The sequence below is a fragment of the Xenopus laevis genome, chromosome 1L (assembly GCF_017654675.1).
Source record: "Xenopus laevis strain J_2021 chromosome 1L, Xenopus_laevis_v10.1, whole genome shotgun sequence".
NCBI lineage: Eukaryota > Metazoa > Chordata > Amphibia > Anura > Pipidae > Xenopus > Xenopus laevis.
The window spans coordinates 92,583,739-92,606,749 of NC_054371.1; the positions used below are offsets into that span (position 1 = coordinate 92,583,739).

The window sequence follows — 23,011 nt, forward strand, 5'->3', positions numbered from 1 at the left end:
AAAAAAAACAAGTGTAATAATGTATAAAAAGTGCAATAAAATAAATTTTATACCTGGGGACAGGCAAAGTCTCTCTCAAGCACCACTGGAGGACCGCAGCAGGAAGGCTCCCAGGAAGATCAGCGTCAGCATAATAGAAGGGGGCAGGATTATATACCCCAGAAGCTGCCACGTGTCAGCTGACCCCGGCGCTGCTTGGGGTCGCGTGGGAGGTGATCGATGAAGGACCGACGCTCGTTGCCTAGGGGGTGGCGTTTCCCCCCCATCGCAAGCCGCAGATCACCGAAGAAATCCAAATTTGGCTGACAACGTACAAGGTACGTGTCAGCCGATGTCGGCCATCTTGGGGTCGGGTGTGGGGGGTGATCGGCGGGGTCGGAATACCATTGAGGACCCGGTGCTCGTTGCCTAGGGAGTTGCCGAGTGATCTGCGGCTTTTTCCTGCGCTCCCCAGCCGCAGATCAAAGAAGAAACCCGGAAGTGCCAAACAACGTACTAGGTACGTGTTTGGCAGTCTGAGCCCTTGCCTGCCAGAACGTACGGCGTACGTGCTTGGCAGGCAAAGGGTTAAGGTACTAGTGGGCCTAGGACAAAGCTCATTGCTGTGTGCCCACAACTGCCTCAATAAATCTGTAATAGGGGTACCCTTTAAGGGATTCTGTCATGATTTATGGTTTAATTTTTATTTGTAAATTACACTGTTAACATTACACAATATAATCTACCATTTCAAGGGATACTGTCATGGGGAAAAAAAATTTCAAAATGAATCAGTTAATAGTGCTGCTCCAGCAGACTTCTGCACTGGAATCCATTTCTCAAAAGAGCAAACAGATTTTTTTTATATTCAATTTTGAAATCTGACACGGGGCTAGACATATTGTCAATTTCCCAGCTGCCCCAAGTCATGTGACTTGTGATCTGATAAACTTCAATCACTCTTTACTGCTGTACTGCAAGTTGGAGTGATATCACCCCCCTCCCTTCCCCCCCAGCAGACAAACAAAAGAACAATAGGAAGGTAACCAGATAGCAGCTCCTTAACACAAGATAACAGCTGCCTGGTAGATCTAACAACAACACTCAATAGTAAAAACCCATGTCTCACTGTCTCACTGAAACACATTCAGTTACATTGAGAAGGAAAAACAGCAGCCTGCTAGAAAGCATTTCTCTCCTAAAGTGCAGGCACAAGTCACATGATCCGGGGGCAGCTGGGAAATTGACAAAATGTCTAGCCCCATGACAGATTTGAAAATTGAATATAAAAAAATCTGTTTGCTCTTTTGAGAAATGAATTTCAGTGCAGATTTCTGCTGGAGCAGCACTATTAACTGATTCATTTTGAAAAAAATTTTTTTCCCATGACAGTATCCCTTTAAACTTTTATTCTTTATTCTTTTATTCTTTTTTTTGCTGTAACATTGGTGTGGAGTCTGAGTCATCTCAGTGCATTGTGTTGATTCTGAGCTCTGAGCAGGAGCCGGCACTTCAGGATGGAACTATTTTGAGACAGCTACTGTTTCTCCCCTTTTTATTGTACTTCAATATGAGTGAAGGAAATTTATCGGAGCACAACACACATGGTTTTGGGCACCTAGGAAATGGACATCATGCCTAGTCCCATGCCAAATTTCAAAATTAAATATAAAAAATATGTATTTTTTTTTTATTTCCAAGATATTCATTCCAAGATACCAGACTGACCAAAAAGTCACGGAAGTTGTCAGGAGAAAGAAAGAGGCTGCTCTGATGTTCTGGTTAGGAAAGAAATTAGAAAGATTTCTCAAAGCTTTCCTAATCAGAGCAGCCTTTCACGCAGCAGTATCCCATTATCAAATAGTCTTTAGGAACATATATTCTAATTGAAAACTATAGTAAATCTAAAAATGCAATTTTTATAATGGGCTCTTCTAGCAGATTAAAGTAAAGAGACTGTCATTACAGGGGGTTCCCTTATTTAAAATTTATAGCAGATTACAGGGCTCACAGTTCTCCCAAGGCCGGCGTCCTCCGTCGCCCCCTCCCTCTCTAAAGATATTGCGCATGCACATCCTGTTAGCTTGGTTTCGGAGCACTAGCCATTCGGCGCTAGTGCTCCGGCAAGAAAACTGCTTGTGTGGCTGGGCCGCATGCTGGCCCTTAATTGATGCTGCCCTAGGCCCGGGCCTATGCGGCCTTGCCGCAAATCCGGGCCTGAGTTCTCCCCAGTCCCGGTGGGCCTATTTATTAAAATGCCCCTACTTCAACACTTCAGAAAGAAAAAGAAGGCTGGTCAGCTGTATTGAGATTGGCTCTTATTCAGTCTGTAGAGTGATTAAACTGACACACACAAGTAAAACAAACATAAGAAAACACATTGATACTTAGCTGAGGGACCACTCGATAAAATGGCTCAGCAGCAATTCCAACATAACCAGGCACTCTGAAGTCCAGGCAGAAGTCAAAGAGCCTCCCCCCAAATGAAGCTTTATATATGTTTCCCCCACACAGGATATAAGAAGATTTATACATTTTAGCAGCTAGCATACTATATATGGTAAAAACTACACTTAGCATACTATATATGGTGAAAATCAAGCATTAAACAGTGTCACTTTCCTTGAATTGCCAAAAGCTCTAAGCGCCATCATTAAGGTGTTGCTCTATTCTCTCTATCTACTACTACTCTGGGAATCACTCATTTTCCTTACATTCCACCCCTTGATTTACAGAGAAGTATGATAGGAAATCAATTCAAAAGCATTGACACGTATGGGCAATACCTGACGCTTGTCAGATATGGTACTAGCCTTGATAGATTAAATCAGTTTCAGAATAATAGAAAAAGCTAAACATAAGCATAAAATAAATAATTGACCATACTTAGCAATAGCTCTAGCTTTTTCCTACAACAGTTTAACCTACTCAATGCGGCTTAGAATGACATCCGCATTATCAGGGATGAAGGTACATGCACCCACTTGTTCAGAATTTCATGCCCCACCCAGTCCAAGATGCAAACTAAGTCCATATCATATCATCAGTTGTAAATAATTTGTGTCTTATTCTATGGAAAACTTTGTTTATACACCAAATTTGTTTCTTTCATAGTCCAATAAGCAAGTCCTTTCATATGATTTTCCTTCCAATAATCCATCCATGAAGCATTAACCACTGAAGAGAAATTAAGAACAGTCCCTTAGTTCAGTCCATGTTAATGATGCTCCCCAACAATTAGATTCATTTTGCTGCTTTGCAGTCTGTATATGCATATGTAGAATCGAGTTGCCATAAACTAAAAGTTATATCACAGCAGACCACACAAATCATCAGAAAAGGTATAACCATGTTGCCAGCCATGTTTTTAGGATATTGACCCTCTCTATGTTAGGACTGCCAGGAGTACCCGACGATGCTGTTTACATTCTCGGCGGTCAGTGAAGATCCAAGATGGCGGCGCCCATGCTGAACACATGGCTGCAGCGTCATCACTGGTGCCGGGATCTTGTCATAAAAGGGTGTCCAAAACACTGTGATGGCGCCCAAGAATAGGATTCAAACCAATATTGATCCTGGGTTCCTGTCCTGCTTGCTCCCAGCCTTGATTCCTGCTCCCTGTCTGTGATTCTTGCTACCTGCCTGTGTTATTGAACTTTGTCTGGACTTTGGACTTTTGCATCTGATCTGCCTGCCCTCGTTAACTCCTGCCTGTGACCACTACTACTGATTCTGCTTAACCCTTCGGATACCGCGACCTTGCTCCCACTAGAGGGCTTCCTCCTTGATCCTGACTACCTCCCTGGAGGGAGCTCCCTGACATTATTCTTGGGCCATGGATCCCACTGAGGAAGCTCAGCCAGATTTCGGCAGGGCCTTTCGAGGTCTGCGATACTCGCATGGAGGCATATGAAGCTCGGCAAAATTTTGACGGACACACGCTGGAGGCGATTTTGGAAAAGTTATCCAAGCTGACGCCGACTATTCCAACGCCGACAACGCCCACGCCAGTTGCTGCCGACATGGCTACACAGTCCTCCGCTTCTGGTCCATGTATTCCTGCACCACCTCTCTACAGTGGCGACCCTCAAGCCTGTTGTGGTTTTGTGAATCAGTGCCAGATCCGGTTCGCCCTGCAACCTGCAGAATTTGTCTCTGAGTGAGCTAAGGTTGGTCTCGTCTGGCAGGGAAAGTGCTTGCATGGGCATCTCCGCATTGGGAGAAAGAATCTCCTTTATTAGATGATTCCAAAGCCTTCCTTCAAGAATTCCGGACGGTGTTCGATGCTCCTGGTCGGGTGGCGACCGCTCCTTCTCGTCTGCTCCAGATCCGCCAATGGAATCGCAGTGTAGCGGAATATGCCATTGATTTCCGTACTCTCGCTGCAGAGACTTGTTGGAACAATGATGCCTATCATGCTGCCTTCTACAATGGACTCTCTATCTGCCTCAAAGATGACCTGGTCTCCCGTGAATTACCCACGCAGGTTGAAGACCTCATTGCCTTGTCTGTCAAGGTGGACACCTGTCAGAGAGAACATCAGGCTGATAGGGATAGAAATTTCAACCCATTTTGGCTCCTCGCTTCCAAAGACCGCTGTTACCTTCTACCCCTCAGCAGCCTTCTGTTATTCCTCCAGAGGAACCTATGCAAGTTGGAATAGTTTGTCTCTCTGAACAGGAGAAACTCGGGTGACGTACGGCTGGACTTTGTCTCTATTGTGGTGGTCAATCCCACTTTGCCAACTCTTGTCCTGTGAAGCCTCCGAGTTCCCCTCTTCAAGGTAACCCTGCAAAGACTCGTGTGAGGGGTGTTATTCCTGTAAAGCCTCAGAGTTCCCCTCTTCAAGGTGACCCAGGAAAGTCTCATGTGAGGGATGTTGTTCCCAAATGTCAAGAGAACTCTCACAGGTTTCTTCTGACTTTACAGATCCGTCTGGCCACTAAGACCATTGTTGGCTCAGCATTCATTGACTCTGGTGCTGCCGGAAATTTCATGGACGCTCTCTTTGCTAAGTATATGAATGTTCCACTGTTTCCATTGACTCCTCCTCTTCGAGTAACCGCCATTGATGACAGACCCCTTGAATCTGAGTTTATTTCCATGACGACTGGGGAATTGCCTGTGCAGGTTGGGACTTTACACAAAGAAAAGTTAACATTCCTGATTATTTCCTGTTCTTCTGTTCCTGTCATCTTGGGGCTTCCCTGGTTACGCCTGCATAACCCTATCATTGGTCCTCGGGGCAGGTTTCCCGTTGGAGTCCATACTGCCAACAGCACTGCCTTCTTGCTGAACCCATCCAGAGGGTGAATATTTCAACGTCAGATTTGAAGACGCTTCCCTCCTTTTACAAGGAATTCTCTGATGTCTTCTGTAAAAAGTCTGCAGAATTTCTCCCTCCTCATCGTCACTACGATTGTCCAGTTGATCTCCTGCCTGGAACCATGCCTCCTAGAGGTCGCACTTATCCTCTCTCCCCAGCAGAGACTGCTGCCATGAAGGAATATATCCAAAAAAATCTCCAGCGGGGGTTTATTCATCCTTCTACTTCCCCTGCAGGGACTGGATTCTTCTTCGTGGAGAAGAAGGATGGAGGCCTACGTCCTTGTATTGACTACCGGGGTCTTAATAAAATCACCGTTAAGAACCGGTATCCTTTGCCTCTGATTGTTGATCAACTGAAGGGGGATAAAATCTTCACTAAGTTGGATCTCCGTGGGGCGTATAACCTCATCCGCATCCGTGAAGGTGATGAATGGAAGACAGCATTCAACACTCGTGATGGGCACTACGAATACCTCGTGATGCCCTTTGGTCTCTGCAAAGCCTCTGCTTTCTTCCAAGAATTTGTGAACGACATTTTCCGGGATCTCTTGGGAAAGTTTGTGGTCGTGTACCATGATGACATCCTGATTTTCTCCAAGGACCTAGCAAGCCATCGCTCCCAGGTGAAGGAAGTAGTATCTCGTTTGAGGAAGAACTCCCTCTTTTCCAAGCTGGAGAAATGCGTGTTTGAAGTATCCAAGATTCAGTTTCTGGGCTATATCATCTCCCCAGAGGGTTTCAAAATGGATCCTTTGAAAGTGTCTGCAATCCAAGAGTGGCCCCTACCGCTGAGCACCAAGGCAATCCAGAGATTCATTGGTTTTGACAATTACTACCTACAATTCATTAAGGGGTTCTCTTCTCGTATTGCTCCTATCCTGGCCCTCATCCAAAAAGGGGGTAAACCCAGCTCATGGCCCCCGCCTGCTATTGAAGCTTTTTAATCCTTGAACTATGCCTTCACTTCTACTTCGGTTCTCTGCCATCCTGATCCGGAGTTACCTTTCTTCATCGAGGTGGATGCTTCTGAAGTTGGAGCTGGAGCTATCGTGTCCCAAAGACATCCCTCTGATGGAAAGTTGCACCCATGTGCGTATTTCTCTAAGAAGTTCTCTCCTGCCGAACAAAATTATGATGTAGGAAATCGCGAACTCCTGGCTGTCAAACTTGCCTTAGAAGAGTGGCGTCACCTCCTTGAAGGTTTCTCAATCCCAGTCACGATCTACACAGATCATAAGAATCTTGAACTCATCTCATTCAATCTCTCAAGAGGCTGAATCCCAGACAAGCAAGGTGGGCTCTCTTCTTCTCTTGATTTAACTTTCACTCCGGTGGATCGTACTCCTGAAAGACAAGAGTCAATTATTCCTCCTGTCAAGATCATTGCTTCTTTGTACCCTCAATTTGCTGATCAAATTCTGGCTGGTCAATCTTCTGCCCCTACTGATACTCCCATTGGAATGGCATTCGTACCTCCTGAACTTTGTCTGCCTATCCTGCAACAGACTCATAGTTCCAAGCAAGCGGGACATCCTGGTCCTGCTAAGACTCTAGAACTTTTACAGCCTCTAGTCTGGTGGCCGACTATTCATAAAGATGTCAAAGACTTTGTTGCTGCTTGTACTGTTTGTGCCACTTCCAAGCCTAGCCATTCTCGCCCTAGCGGGTTACTACAGCCATTGCCTGTCCCCTCTCGTCCTTGGACGCATTTGGCAATGGACTTCATAGTCGAACTTCCTCCCTCCAGTGGGAACACCGCGATCTGGGTCGTCATAGATCGTTTTAGCAAGATGGCCCACTTCATCCCTTTACGGAAGCTTCCATCTGCAGTGGAGTTGTCGCAGTTGTTTATTCAATTCATTTTCCGCCTGCATGGCTTCTCAGTGGAGATTGTCTCTGACAGATGTTCCCAGTTCACGGCGAAGTTTTGGCGTTCCTTATGCAAGGTCTTGGGTATTGCTCTCCAGTTCTCCTCTGCCTATCATCCCCAAACGAATGGGGCAGCGGAGCAAGTGAATCAAGCCTTAGAACAATTTCTGAGAAATCATGTCTCCCTCTGCCAAGATCATTGGTCTAACCTTCTGCCATGGGTGGAATTTGCCCATAACAACGCCTGTCATTCATCCACTGGAAGATCTCCATTCATGTGTTGTATGACCAACATCCCCAAGCCTTCCCGCAAGACTTTGTTTTGTCTGATGTCCCAGCCGCTGATGACCATGCGGACCATGTGTCCGCTATTTGGGCTGCAACCAAGTCTAATTTGGAGAAGAGTGCTCTTGTGCACAAGACCTTCGCTGATCGGAGACGTAGGTCCTCTCCTCTCTTCAAGGTTTGTGATAAAGTTTGGCTTTCTTCCCGAAACATTCGTCTGAAGGTGCCATCTCCCAAGTTGGGTCCGAAGTTTGTGGGTCCATTTTCCATCTTGGAGATTATCAATCCTGTGGCTGTCAGACTTCAGCTTCCCCCTGAGATGCGAATCCCCAACGTTTTTCATGTCTCCTTGGTGAAACTCGCTACCTCCAACCGCTTTTCTGTTGACCAGTCTCCCCCTCCTACTATCTCTGTGGATGGTCAACAAGAATATGAGGTGGAAAAGATCCTTGACTCCAGAATCTCCAGGGGTTCTCTTCAGTACCTAATCAAGTGGAAGGGCTTTGGCACTGAACAATGCTCATGGGAAGGACACTCTGATGTTCATGCTTCTCGTCTTGTGAGGGATTTCCACACTAAGTTTCCCCAAAAGCCTTGTCCTGGTGGTCCAGTGGCCCCCCCGTGGGGGAGGGGGTACTGTCAGGACTGCCAGAAGTACCTGACGGCGCTGTTTACATTCTCGGCGGTCAGTGAAGATCCAAGATGGCAGCGCCCATGCTGAACACATGGCTGCAGCGTTGCTGCATGATGATGTCATCACTGGTGCCGGGATCTCGTCATAAAAGGGCGCCCAAAACACTGTGACGGCCAGTACAGTGGTTAATGGTATTCCTTTATGCTTTGCATAGTCCATAGCGCCTTGAACCACTCAATGTCCAGAGTGCTCATGTGTCCATTGGCCTAAAATATGTATCTAAGTCTCTTCCTCTTTATGAATTAGTATTTTTGCTAATCCATCTATAAGTTTATCTTGTTGATGTCCAGTACATTTTCTATTGACAATCCACACAGTCAAAGCTCTGAGCACTGTTCATTCATCTGTATATATAATCAACAAACCTTGTGTTTCCTTCAGTACAGAAACTACTGCCATTAATTCAGCATATTGGCTAGATCCACCCACTCCAGTTGGATGGGCTGTAGGTTGGGAAGCAGCTGTAGTCCAGACGTGTCGTTGTCTGGCAGCAATAATAGTGGCAGATCTATCTGTAAACAATAAAATGAAGTCCTCCCATATCACTGCTTCCTTTACGGTAGATCAAAGCTATCACATCCAAACTTTACTAATCCAGACAAATGCTGTGACACTTGAGATGATTCACTTGACACTCCCCCCTTACTTGTACATACAATTTCCACTTCTGGAAAGTGAGTTTCTGTCTAAAAGCTGCACACAAGTTAATTTAATTACCATTTACCCATCCAGATATTGCTAAATCAGTCCCGACTGTGACAGGTACATCCATAATAGTTCCTTCATCAGGTTGCAAGGCAGTGTACAGTAAAAGGAATTGTTTTTCTTCCATAGCAGTTTGCAGGGCACTTGTGTCCTTTTCCCTCAACTGATAAACAGTCTTTTTCCTTGTAACAAAGTAAATTGAACAAACAGTCAGTAGCACATAACATATCCAGTAACAAAACAGTCCAGTGATGTGCTGTGCCTCGATTATACAGTCCAAAACCAGTTGTGGAATACCTTTGATTGGGCCAGTCCATATACTTTGAACCAGTCCTTGATTTGTAACCATGGTAAATGCATGTCACTTGTTCCATGACTGTTACCATTTCTTGTACTGATATGGCCAAAGGTGACTCTACTTTATCCACTTCTCTTTTATCAATGGTTAAAAGACAAGAGCTATCTGTCTCTTTTACTGACCACATTGGTGCACTGAATAGACTGACTACCAGTCTGAAAACACCCACCTCCACCATCATCTCAGTTGCCATTATTATCTCCTTTTGACCACCTGGAAGGTGGCATTGTTTCAGGTTCACATGGTTTAGTGGAGGTGATATGTGAAATGGAGTCCATTCAATGTTGTCATACACAATGGGCATTAGAGCATTTATAGTGAAACTCTTGACTCCAACAATAAATGTTCCCAACCATAGAACCACATATTGAACTTTAAAAATATCCATTTCCACAATATTATCTGGCACTAAAAAAATGAAGATTTGTGCTTCAAAGATAAGACTTTTACCTAATTGCATTCCAACAGGTACAGCAACAGCAGCTTTGCCTCCCAACCATTCAGTCATTGCAACTGCTTTTTGTTGGCCTGCCAATATAAAGTGACTGGTATGTACGGGCATGGATCCCCAGGTTTCATAGCATTGATTTTTGTTATGGCAGGCCCTTGGAATCTGCCACCCCTTCAGCCTATTGGCTGCGGCAACTGCCACCCCTTCCCTTCTGTGTGTTTCATGTCATCTAACAGATTCTTACACTCTGCATATGGCGATGTGGAGGGAAGAGTTAATGGGATTGGGCTCAACTCCTCATCTAAATCAATTATAGGAGGAGCTGACAGAGTTAATTCCTCAACATCACTGAGGGTAACCTTTTTAGGTTTGGCTGGCCTCAACTTCCCCTTTGCTGTTAGTTCCCTCCACATAGCGAGCACAAATTTAGTCTCATTTCCATCAATAGTTTCTATTGGAACACCACTGTTTAGCAAATCTAGAAACATTTGTCTGCGAGTAATTTTAACACGTGTATGCCCCTCCTGGCCCCCCTTAGCTAAACTCCGTTGCTGTTTCCTTTCACTTCTGACAACATTCATTTCTCCCATTGCTCTCAGTCTCTGCATCCCCTCTGTTGTAACTTTCCAGGGGGTCTGGTCTATTAATTCATAGGGACTGTCTATAGTCTGTGCAATAGAATCCCTAATTAAATGCAATAAGGAAAACGTCCCAGTTGTGTTACGCCCACGTTTCATGTATAAACGCACATGGGGATCCTTGGCTACACTTCCTAAACCCACTGCTTCTCTGTCCATCAGCATAATACCATCAACTCCTAAATTCCAGACACGTAAAACCCATTCCAGTAATCCCTCTTCAACCTTTTGTGTAAACTTTTGCCCAATTTCAGTTAATTCACTAGCTGACCATGACCGAGTTTCCTCCGTTAACTGTTGCTCAGCTGACACATCACCTCCAGATGTGGTATATATGTGTTCTGCCTGCTGTCCACTTTTCTCCCTCACCTCTCTCTTTTGTCCATGAGTGAAAATGGGTCTGACCTCACAAATGTCATCATCCATCCCCTCTTGAGACCCTGACCATTCATTCACCCCCTCCCAATCCTGAGAGGTTATCAAAGCCTGCACTTCTACGTGATTTCGAACGAGCTTCTGCTTCTTTCTCCTTATTTTCCTATTAACAGTCTTTATAATATACTGTTCAAACTGTGCAGCTAATTGTTCCTTTTCTTTCTTTGCATTCTGACTGCATAACCTTAACATTTGCAACTGGTCTTTGACAGTTTGAAGTTGTAACTCTAAATCCTATATCTGCTTAGTCTGTTGCTCTAACACTTGAAAACACAACCAATCCACCTCTGCAGCAGCTGTACTTTTCCTCTTATCATACTTTGAGAAGTCAAGATTCGCTACTACATACTTTGGGTTAGCCACCTCAATGGCGGGGGAGTACTTAGCACATTCCCGGGTAACTGATATCCACTGTCCTGTGACAGTTATAGGGAAGAGCTTTTGATATGAAACATAACAAAAGTGGTGTAAAGGTGATACCTTTATTGGCTAACCAAGATGATAATCACAGCAAGCTTTTAGAACATTGCAGTTCCTTCTTCAAAGCTGATTACAATGAAGCTTTGTTGGCACTGACATATATACAGCATTTTGTTTACAAAGAAGACTGTGAGGGACAAAAGGAGAAACAACACATAAGCATAATTTGTATTACAAGCAGGGACAGATTTACAGAGAGGTGGGTTATGAAGTCCAAATGATGAGGATGTCATCATGTCCTGTGACAGACACCCAACTGGGCAATACCCCCGTTTTCTCACTAGTACTTTTCCCCACCCCTTTCAGCCTTTTTATCCACGACATTTTTTAGAATGTCTCTTATTCAAATACACAAACAGTACCTACTATCCCCAGACCTAATACAAAAAATACAATTTGTAGATAGACAAGGAAAAGAGGTAGAGTAGACATACAGACACCGTCAGTAATCAAATTACAGACACCGCTTCTGGCACCAAATGTATTGAGATTGGCTCTTGTTCAGTCTGTACAGTGATTAAACTGACACACACAATTAAAACAAACAAGAGATTTATTGATACTTAGATGAGGGACCTCTCCATAAAATGGCTCAGCAGCAATTCCAACATAACCAGGCACTCTGAAGTCCAGGCAGAAGTCAAAGAGCCTCCCCCCAAATGAAGCTTTATATATATATATATATATATATATATATATATATATATATATATATATATATATATATATATATATATATATATATATATATATATATATGTTACCCCCACACAGGATATAAGAAGATTTATACATTTTAGCAGCTAGCATACTGTATATGGTAAAAACTACACTTAGCATACTATATATGGTGAAAAGCATTAAACAGTGTCACATTCCTTGAATTGCCAAAAGCTCTAAGCGCCATCTTTAAGGTGTTGCTCTATTCTCTCTATCTACTACTACTCTGTGAATCACTCATTTTCCTTACATCAGCTGAGAATGACAGCAAGGGAATTTTGGTTTTGGTCTTTAAAGAAGAAAAAAAAACTGAGGATGATATAGTTCAATGCCCATGTGAATAATCTGTGCACATAGCAAATATTCAGGTTATGTGATAGTTTCACATAATCACAAATTATCAAAATTTTGGATTGTTAGCACATAGCTAAAGCTTATGTCACATGGTGCATTTTTAAATCTCTAGCGCAGGTGACAAAATATCCAGAGTTATATTTTCTTTTCCAATTATGTTTATTGGCATTTTTAAGTAGACAGTATGATTAGAATTGACAAAACAATAACTTGATATAAGATAAGATATGTCAGCTTACATAGTAAAAGAAAAGAATTACATTCCAGTCCAATAAAAATAGAACATGTTGCTGCCCTAACTGAAAATACACGTGAAATTTATATTTTTTATTGGTGCCAATTGCAACTGCTGCCTGCAAAATATTATTTTTGCATACATGTAGGAAATTGCATTGACACAGGTATCAATTACAATTGCTTACTTACAAAAATTGGGCAATGGTAAATAAATCCCCAATCAATTACAATTGCTTATGTACCTGGGTACCGAGGAAATCATGGATTCTCCACACCAGGGCCGGACTGGGAGTAAAAAGCAGCCCGGGCAAAATAATCAAAGCAGCCCACATGTAAAGACACTATGTTTTGCACTCATCCACACATACAGTATATTGGGGTAAAACTGCAAAAATGGTTATAGGTGATGTGCATAAAGGGCTGCCTTTTTTCACTTAACTGTAATTAATGTAAAATATTATGGTTATTCATTAATTATTATTATTATTACATTGTAGTACAGTAAAATATTATGTAATGACACCACATAAATCTAGTGTGTCTATATTAACCACTTTTTTGATTTGCCATTTATTTATAAGCCTTGAACATTTTATTTAAAAATTACAAGGATTCAATAGTTCACCATTATAGTATGGGGTATATTACTTCTTATAATATGCAAGTGATACAATCTGGACTGTTGGGGGGGGTTGGGGAGTTCTAGTTCAACAAGTGCTTTGTTTTTCAGGTTAACTGTTTATTGCTAAGAATGTTTTGTGCTGCGCAGGTACCAGCCTCAATCTGGGGGGGGGGGACTTGGTGAGTTCTAGTTCAACGAATGCTTTGTTTTTTGGTTTAATGACTATTAAACCAAAAAAGAAAGCACTCGCTGAACTAGAACTCACCAAGTCCCCCCCCCCAACAGTCTAGATTGTGGCTGGTACCTGCACAGCACGAAACACTCTTAGTAATAAACAGTTAAACTAAAAAACAAAGCACTTGTTGAACTAGAACTCCCCAACCCCCCCCTCAACAGTCCAGATTGTATCAGATTGTGGCTAGTACCCGCGCAGCACAAAATATTTTTAGCAATAAACAGTCAGCGATCCCTCTCCCAGGCTCCCTTCCCGTGTCTATAGCTTTAACCTCCCCTACTGAGCAGTACCTCTTACTAGGAGCTGACATGCCGACGGATCACAATGCAGAGAGGCAGGTCTAGACGAGACGAGTCACATGACGAGCTGTGACGTCTCCTATTCAACCACACAGTCCAGCCAGGCCAGCGAAGCTGCGAGGGGGGAGGAGGCGTGCTGTCACAGAGCACAGCAGCAGAGTCTCTCTCTCCCTCCCGATTATACCGGCAACCGAGTGCTTCAAGCTGGGCCACATTGAACTCCATCCCTTGCCTTCATTCAAGGCGACGGAGGGGGAAACACACTGGTTTCTCTGTTCAGGAGCGGCCCACTTGAACAGGAAATAGAGCGGCCCCACGGGCAATTGCCCGAGTTCACAGATTGCCAGTCCGGGCCTGCTCCACACATATTACATGCATGCCAAATAGAAAATGTACCATATGCCTAATAAATATTAGCTAATATGGGAACAAACTATTGGTTAGACTCAGGATGATCTCAACTGGAATCAGAGGTTATTTAAGAAAAAACTTGAACGTCTAAAACTCGAACGAATATTACCGACCCGAAAACTTAAATCAGAGAAAAAACTTGAATGTGAGGAAGGCTATTAACATCTTCAAATGGGTCACTGGACCTCTGCCATTGATTTCTACACAAACTCGGCAGATTTTAGGTGGCTTATAGTGCAATTTGAGGTCAAGGGTCAAGGTATGATAAATCTGGATTATTCCCAACTCAAATTTGTGAGTTTTGACCAAAAATCCAACTCGAAAATTTGAATTTACAATTCGAACTTTAAATGAATCTACCCCTTAATATCAAGGAACTGTAATATTGAGATACAGGTATGGGACCTGGGGTTTTCCATAATTTAGAACTTTATACCTTAAATCTTCTAAAAATCATTTAAACATTAAATAAAGTAGGATTGTTTCCCAACAATAAGGATTAATTGTATTTCAGTTGGGATCAACTAGAAGGTACTGTTTAGTTATTACAGAGAAAAGGGAAATATGTTTTAGAATTTTGACTTATTTAATTAAAATAGAGTCTATGGGAGACAACCTTCCCATAATTTGGAGCTTTCTGGACAACGGGTTTCTGGACACTAATGTACAAAATAAATCAAGCAAATAAAATTGCGGGTACTAACCAGGGCACATACACCCGACTTACTAGATGCTTTCAAAGTAAAACTCCCAAACTTGGTTTGGTTGACTATAGCTGGTTATCCCACTGGTGTCTAATACAAGGGTTACCAAGTTTGGGAGTTTTACTTTGAAAGCAGCTAGTAAGTTGCAGCTAGTAAGTTGCAGGTAAAACTTAGTGCCTTTGTAAAATGTATAATGAAGCAATATAATGCTTAATGAATCAGATGAAAATTGAGCATAGGACTGGCCAGATATGGGATGACTTTGACGTAGTTGGCCAGCTTAAATATATTGCAATATATGGACAAACAATCCCTGTTTTGTTTAAAGGGTAAGGCATTTTTCAGTAGCAGTATGCACAAAATGTGCAGAGGACTTTTGTATTTGTCTAATTGATCCTCAGCATTCAGCTCAGATTCAAAAGAAACAGATATGACCCATGAGGCCCCCCCTCAAGTCTCTGTTTGGTTACTGCCTGGTAACCAGTCAGTGTAAACCAAAAGAACTGAAAAGCAGAAAGTAGTGTTCTGGCTATTATATTAGACATCCAGTCACTCCAGTCTTTATACATTACATTTTCACCTAATTAACTATATTAGAAACATTTTTTATTTTGCACAGCCTATCTTATTTGCCCAGTTTTTATTTTTACACTGAACAATCCCTTTAAATATTATCTATAGGTACATAAGAGATCATATCATTTGATATCATTTCATATATAAGAATTATGCTGCTATATTGTTGAACACGAAATAAACATTAAAACTTTCTTCTGCGCTAACCAGAATACACAATTAAAACCATGATTCAAATACTCAAAATTGCCGTCAAATGGTATTTGTTTGCAGTGGCTTAGCACATTAAAACGTTCTGTCATTCACATGAATCTGCATTTTCTTTCAGTGGATTATATTACAAACTGGAGTATCTAGTTAAAAACAGCAAGATCTGCAGATAATACAAGAAATCTTCAAAGGAACCTCTTGTATAAATGTAGATTCGGTCCAGGAAATAGCTTATTGAGACCTCTGCCTTTGGTTCTCTTTAGCCAGTGCAATATGTGTCAACATTTGAGTCAATATTTCAGGGTGTTTTTGGGGCTATTGATTGAGAAGTGCTTCATCAATCATCTTTTTTTCAAGAAGATGTGCCTTTAGGGCCTTGTAGATGTTCAACTGTTGTTCAGGATGAAGCACTAGAAGCTGCTGCAGAACTTTGCTTGGATTGGGACCCCTATTAGTAAAAAAAAGATTAGTATACTTGAATAAGGCAGATACAGAATGCAAGAACTTGAACAATAGATTAACATGGTTATCACTGAAGTAGAAAATATTACAAATCTATTCAAACACTTGTGTTTATGCCCCTTAACATCAGTGCAAAATATATCCATAGCCAAGCTTCCTTTAAAAGCGGGGTTGCTAGCTGGACCCAAAACGATTTACTGCGTCAGGGAGAGCAGTTCACAATTTCACAACTCTTATTGTAAAAAAAAAAAAAAATCCTTTCTGCAAATGTACTCCAATTACAGGGCCTTGAAAACATCCTGTATTGTTATTTTTTGTCACTACATCCTTCTGTTGGAAGTGGGTAATTTGCTCGCCTGCTGCCTTCCATGGATGCGGTAGCCATTTCTCAGGCTCCCTCTCTGGTGTCGAACCATGAGTCCCAGTTACCCGTGGTCACCAAGGTAGGCGCAGAAAGTACCATAGAAATAAATATAAAGTCGAGCAATCTAGTTCTTGGTGTTGAGCAACCATAATAAAGTATCTAAACTTCAGGAATGCAAATTTTAAATTCATTACTTAATAGAGATGTCGCGAACTGTTCGTCGGCGAACTTGTTCGCGCGAACATCGAGTGTTCGCGCTCGCCGGAAGTTCGCGAACGTCGCGCGACGTTCGACATTTTGGGTTCGCCATTGTTGGCGCTTTTTTTTGCCCTCTCACCCCAGACCAGCAGGTACATGGCAGCCAATCAGGAAGCTCTCCCCTGGACCACTCCCCTTCCCTATAAAAACCGAAGCCCTGCAGCGTTTTTTCACTCTGCCTGTGTGTGCTGAAGAGATAGTGTAGGGAGAGAGCTGCTGCCTGTTAGTGATTTCAGGGACAGTTGAAAGTTTGCTGGCTAGTAATCGTTTTGATACTGCTCTGTTATTGGAGGGACAGAAGTCTGCAGGGGTTTGAGGGACATTTAAGCTTAGGTAGCTTTGCTGGCTAGTAATCTACCTTCTACTGCAGTGCTCTGTATGTAGCTGCAGTGGGCAGCTGTCCTGCTTCTGATCTCATCTGCTGACTGCTGCAATAACAGTAGTCCTTGTAAGGACTGCTTTTATTTATTTTTTTGTTTTACTACTACTACTACTACTACTATAAGAGCCCAGTGCTATTAGTCTAGCAGTGTTGGGGAGTGGGACTGGTGTGCTAATCTGCTGCTCCTAGTAGTTCAGCAGCACCAACTTTAATTTTTTTTTTTAATATTCATTTTTTTTTATTTTACTTTTTTTTATTTACTACCGCTGTAGTAGTGTATAAATTGACCTTTTAGGCATTATTTGCCCTGTAGGCATTATTTGCACACTGTTTTCTTCAACCCGCCATCTAGCTGTGTGACCTTGTTCACATTCTGTCTAAATATCCATAATATTACCGTCTCCAGAAAAAACACCGGAGTGACTTTTTTCAAGCAGCCATAATATATTTTACGTAATCCGTATCCACCGCTGTAGTAGTGTATACGTTGACCTTGTAGGCATTATTTGCACAGTGTTTTCTTCAACCCGCCATCTAGCTGTGTGAGCTTGTTCACATTTTGTCTAAATATTGATAATATTATCGTCTCTAGAAAAACCACTTGAGTTACTTTTTTTCAAGCAGCATTCATATATTTTACGTAATCCGTATCCACCGCTGTAGTAGTGTATACGTTGACCTTGTAGGCATTATTTGCACACTGTTTTCTTCAACCCGCCATCTAGCTGTGTGACCTTGTTCACATTCTGTCTAAATATCCATAATATTACCGTCTCCAGAAAAAACACCGGAGTGACTTTTTTCAAGCAGCCATAATATATTTTACGTAATCCGTATCCACCGCTGTAGTAGTGTATACGTTGACCTTGTAGGCATTATTTGCACACTGTTTTCTTCAACCCGCCATCTAGCTGTGTGACCTTGTTCACATTCTGTCTAAATATCCATAATATTACCGTCTCCAGAAAAAACACCGGAGTGACTTTTTTCAAGCAGCCATAATATATTTTACGTAATCCGTATCCACCGCTGTAGTAGTGTATACGTTGACCTTGTAGGCATTATTTGCACACTGTTTTCTTCAACCCGCCATCTAGCTGTGTGACCTTGTTCACATTCTGTCTAAATATCCATAATATTACCGTCTCCAGAAAAAACACCGGAGTGACTTTTTTCAAGCAGCCATAATATATTTTACGTAATCCGTATCCACCGCTGTAGTAGTGTATACGTTGACCTTGTAGGCATTATTTGCACACTGTTTTCTTCAACCCGCCATCTAGCTGTGTGAGCTTGTTCACATTTTGTCTAAATATTGATAATATTATCGTCTCTAGAAAAACCACTTGAGTTACTTTTTTTCAAGCAGCATTCATATATTTTACGTAATCCGTATCCACCGCTGTAGTAGTGTATACGTTGACCTTGTAGGCATTATTTGCACACTGTTTTCTTCAACCCGCCATCTAGCTGTGTGACCTTGTTCACATTCTGTCTAAATATCCATAATATTACCGTCTCCAGAAAAAACACCGGAGTGACTTTTTTCAAGCAGCCATAATATATTTTACGTAATCCGTATCCACCGCTGTAGTAGTGTATACGTTGACCTTGTAGGCATTATTTGCACACTGTTTTCTTCAACCCGCCATCTAGCTGTGTGACCTTGTTCACATTCTGTCTAAATATCCATAATATTACCGTCTCCAGAAAAAACACCGGAGTGACTTTTTTCAAGTAGCCATAATATATTTTACGTAATCCGTATCCACCGCTGTAGTAGTGTATACGTTGACCTTGTAGGCATTATTTGAACACTGTTTTCTTCAACCTGCCATCTAGCTGTGTGACCTTGTTCACATTCTGTCTAAATATCCATAATATTACCGTCTCCAGAAAAAACACCGGAGTGACTTTTTTCAAGCAGCCATAATATATTTTATGTAATCCGTATCCACCGCTGTAGTAGTGTATACGTTGACCTTGTAGGCATTATTTGCACACTGTTTTCTTCAACCCGCCATCTAGCTGTGTGACCTTGTTCACATTCTGTCTAAATATCCATAATATTACCGTCTCCAGAAAAAACACCGGAGTGACTTTTTTCAAGCAGCATTCATATATTTTACGTAATCCGTATCCACCGCTGTAGTAGTGTATACGTTGACCTTGTAGGCATTATTTGCACAGTGTTTTCTTCAACCCGCCATCTAGCTGTGTGAGCTTGTTCACATTTTGTCTAAATATTGATAATATTATCGTCTCTAGAAAAACCACTTGAGTTACTTTTTTTCAAGCAGCATTCATATATTTTACGTAATCCGTATCCACCGCTGTAGTAGTGTATACGTTGACCTTGTAGGCATTATTTGCACACTGTTTTCTTCAACCCGCCATCTAGCTGTGTGAGCTTGTTCACATTTTGTCTAAATATTGATAATATTATCGTCTCTAGAAAAACCACTTGAGTTACTTTTTTTCAAGCAGCATTCATATATTTTACGTAATCCGTATCCACCGCTGTAGTAGTGTATACGTTGACCTTGTAGGCATTATTTGCACACTGTTTTCTTCAACCCGCCATCTAGCTGTGTGTATTATCGTTTCCAGAAAAACCAGCTGAGTTTTTGTTGTTGTTGTTGTTTTTTTAAAAATAATGCTAGGCAAAGGCAGGCCGCCACGCAGAGGCCGTGCTAGGGGCCGTGCTGCTATGCAATCCTGTGGCCCTAGCAAATTGCCCAGTTTTAAAAAGCCAATGACCCTGAACTCCCAAAATGCTGAAGAGGTAGTTGACTGGCTTACACAGCACACCCCATCCTCTACCGTTTCTAACTTTACCACAACATCCTCCTCATCCTCCACTGCTATGGCCACCCCACGTAACACTTCCTCCACCACCGGTGCCCCTTCTTCACTGGGGTCAGAGGAGTTATTTTCCCATGAGTTTCTTGAACTGAGTAATGCGCAACCATTATTGCCAGAAGAAGATGAAGGAGATGAGGACCTTACACCAGATTTAATTCTGGCAGAGAACACGATAGAGATGGACATAATGAGTGATGAGGAGGAGGTCCCCGCTGCTGCTTCCTTCTGTGATGTGTCAGAAGAAATTGATGCATCTGAGGAGAATGATGATGAGGAGATTGATGTTTTGTGGGTGCCTAGTAGAAGAGAGCAAGAGGAGGGTAGTTCAGATGGAGAGACGGAGAGTCAGAGAGGCAGTAGGAGAATAAGACTTAGAAGAAGCAGGGAGGACAGCCCGCAGGGATCAGTAGGGCAACAACATGTATCGGCACCTGTGTTCAGCCGGCCAACGCACCCGCCATTGCCGCCAATGCCGCCAACTTCTACTGTTACCGCCAGATCGCACACTTCCAAAAAGTCAGCAGTGTGGGATTTTTTTAATGTGTGTGCCTCTGACAAAAGCATTGTAATTTGCAATGAGTGCAGTCAGAAACTGAGCCTTGGTAAGCCCAACAGCCACATAGGTACAACTTCTATGCGAAGGCACATGAGCGGCAAGCACAAAGCACTTTGGGAGCAACACCTCAAAGGCAACAGGCAAACTAAAAGCCACACTCCTTCTGGTCCAGCATCTTACTGCTCTACCTCTGCTCTCCTTGACCCGTCTGAACCACCCTCCACTCCGCCTTCCACCTTGACCACCTGTTCCCATTCCCAGTCATCTGCCACCAGCCAAGTTTCTGTGAAGGCCATGTTTGAGCGTAAGAAGCCAATGTCTGACTGTCACCCCCTTGCCCGGCGTCTGACAGCTGGCTTGTCTGCACTCTTAGCCCGCCAGCTTTTACCATACCAGCTGGTGGACTCTGAGGCCTTCCGCAAATTTGTAGCAATTGGGACACCGCAGTGGAAGGTACCCAGCCGCAATTTTTTTCTAAAAAGGGAATACCACACCTGTACCAACATGTGCAGAGCCAAGTTACCGCATCTCTGTCACTTAGTGTTGGGCCAAAGGTCCATATGACTACTGACGCATGGTCCTCCAAGCATGGTCAGGGCAGGTATGTCACCTACACTGCCCACTGGGTGAACTTGGTAATGGCTGGGAAGCAGGGAATGGGTAGCTCAACAACAACAGTGGAGTTGGTGTCACCGCCACGGATTGCACGCGGTTCTGCCACCACCTCTACTCCTCCATCGCTCTCTACCTCGTCTTCTTCTTCTTCTTACTCTGCTGCTGGGTCCTCCTTCTCCTCCTCCACACCTGTGCACCCCCAGCTCCCCCTAGGCTATTCGACGTGCCAGGTACGCCGTTGTCACGCTGTCTTGGGGATGACGTGCCTGGAAAGCAAAAACCATACCGGATCTGTACTCCTGTCATCTCTGCAGTCACAGGCCGATCGGTGGCTGACCCCACACCAACTGCAGATCGGAAAAGTGGTGTGTGACAATGGAAGCAATCTGTTGGCAGCGTTGAGACTAGGCAATTTAACACATGTGCCCTGCATGGCACATGTGTTAAATTTAATAGTCCAACGTTTTGTCTCCAAGTACCCAGGATTCCAGGACGTTCTCACCCAGTCCAGAAAGGTGTCGGCCCATTTCAGACGTTCCTACACAGCCATGGCACGCCTTGCTGACATTCAGCAGCGCTACAACATGCCAGTCAGGCGTTTGATTTCTGACAGCCAGACTCGCTGGAATTCAACGCTCCTTATGTTGGAACGTCTGCTGCAACAACAAAGGGCCGTCAACGAGTACCTTTTTGAACTGGGTGGTAGGACTGGATCTGCACAGCTGGGGATTTTTTTCCCCCGTTACTGGGTGCTTATGCGCGATGCCTGCAGGCTCATGCGACCTTTTGAAGAGGTGACAAATATGGTCAGTCGCACCGAAGGCACCATCAGCGACCTAATACCCTTCGCTTTCTTCCTGGAGCGTGCCGTGCGACGAGTGACAGATGAGGCTGTAGACCAGCGTGACGAGGAGCTGGAAGCGCACGATTTCTGGTCGGAATCACCAGAACGAACCCAGGCACCTGCTGCAACGCAGGGAGAGGTGCCAGAAGTGGAGTCAGAGGAGGAAGGTGGCTTTGTGGAGGAGGAGGAGGAGGACCAACAGGAGCAGGCTTCCCAGGGGGCTAGTGGTGACCTTTTGGGGACCCCTGGTCTTGTACGTGGCTGGGGGGAGGAGACCGTGGATGATGCAGTCCTTGATAATGAGGAAGCGGAGATGGATAGCTCTGCATCCAACCTTGTGAGAATGGGGTCTTTCATGCTGTCATGCCTGTTGAAGGACCCCCGTATCAAGAGGCTTAAGGAGAAGGACCTGTACTGGGTCGCAACGCTACTAGACCCTCGGTACAAGCATAAAGTGTCAGAAATGTTACCAACATACCACAAGTCCGAAAAGATGCGGCATTTACAAACCAGCCTGCAAAACATGTTGTACAATGCTTTTAAGGGTGATGTCACTTCAGGAACTCATCAACATTCCAGGGGCAGAGGTGCCAGTAATCCTGCCACGAGCACACCTGCAAGGACAAAGCCCTTTGGCCAGTCTGTAACGTCAGACATGCAAATGTTTTTCTGTCCAAGGCAGCGCCACAACCCTTCTGGATCCACCCTCAAAGAACGCCTCGACCGGCAGGTAGCGGACTACCTGGCATTAACTGCAGATATCGACACTCTGAGGAGCGATGAACCCCTGGACTACTGGGTGCGCAGGCTTGATCTGTGGCCAGAGCTGTCACAATTTGCCATGAACCTCTTGTCTTGCCCAGCCTCAAGTGTGCTCTCAGAAAGGACCTTCAGTGCAGCAGGAGGGATTGTAACTGAGAAGAGAACTCGCCTAGGTCACAAAAGTGTCGATTACCTGACCTTTATTAAAATGAATGAGGGGTGGATCTCGGAGGGTTACTGCACGCCGGAAGACTTGTTCTGACTTCTATGCAGCTGTCCTTCTCTTCAAGCCTCATGACTCCACACACAGCTG

The 23,011-nt window shown here is 43.5% G+C and overlaps 1 protein-coding gene across 4 annotated transcripts in view; it reads right to left on the reverse strand.

Moving 5' to 3' along the window:
• Positions 1-15,380: 15,380 nt before the first annotated feature.
• Positions 15,381-23,011, reverse strand: part of cds1.L (CDP-diacylglycerol synthase 1 L homeolog) — an 88,859-nt gene continuing 81,228 nt past the window's right edge. For all 4 annotated transcript variants that reach the window (XM_018253445.2, XM_041591333.1, XM_018253455.2 and 1 more), the window contains exon 13: positions 15,381-16,038. In XM_018253445.2, coding sequence (XP_018108934.1) covers positions 15,906-16,038 — 133 coding nt within the window. In that variant the 3' untranslated portion in view covers positions 15,381-15,905. The remainder of the gene's footprint in view (positions 16,039-23,011) is intronic.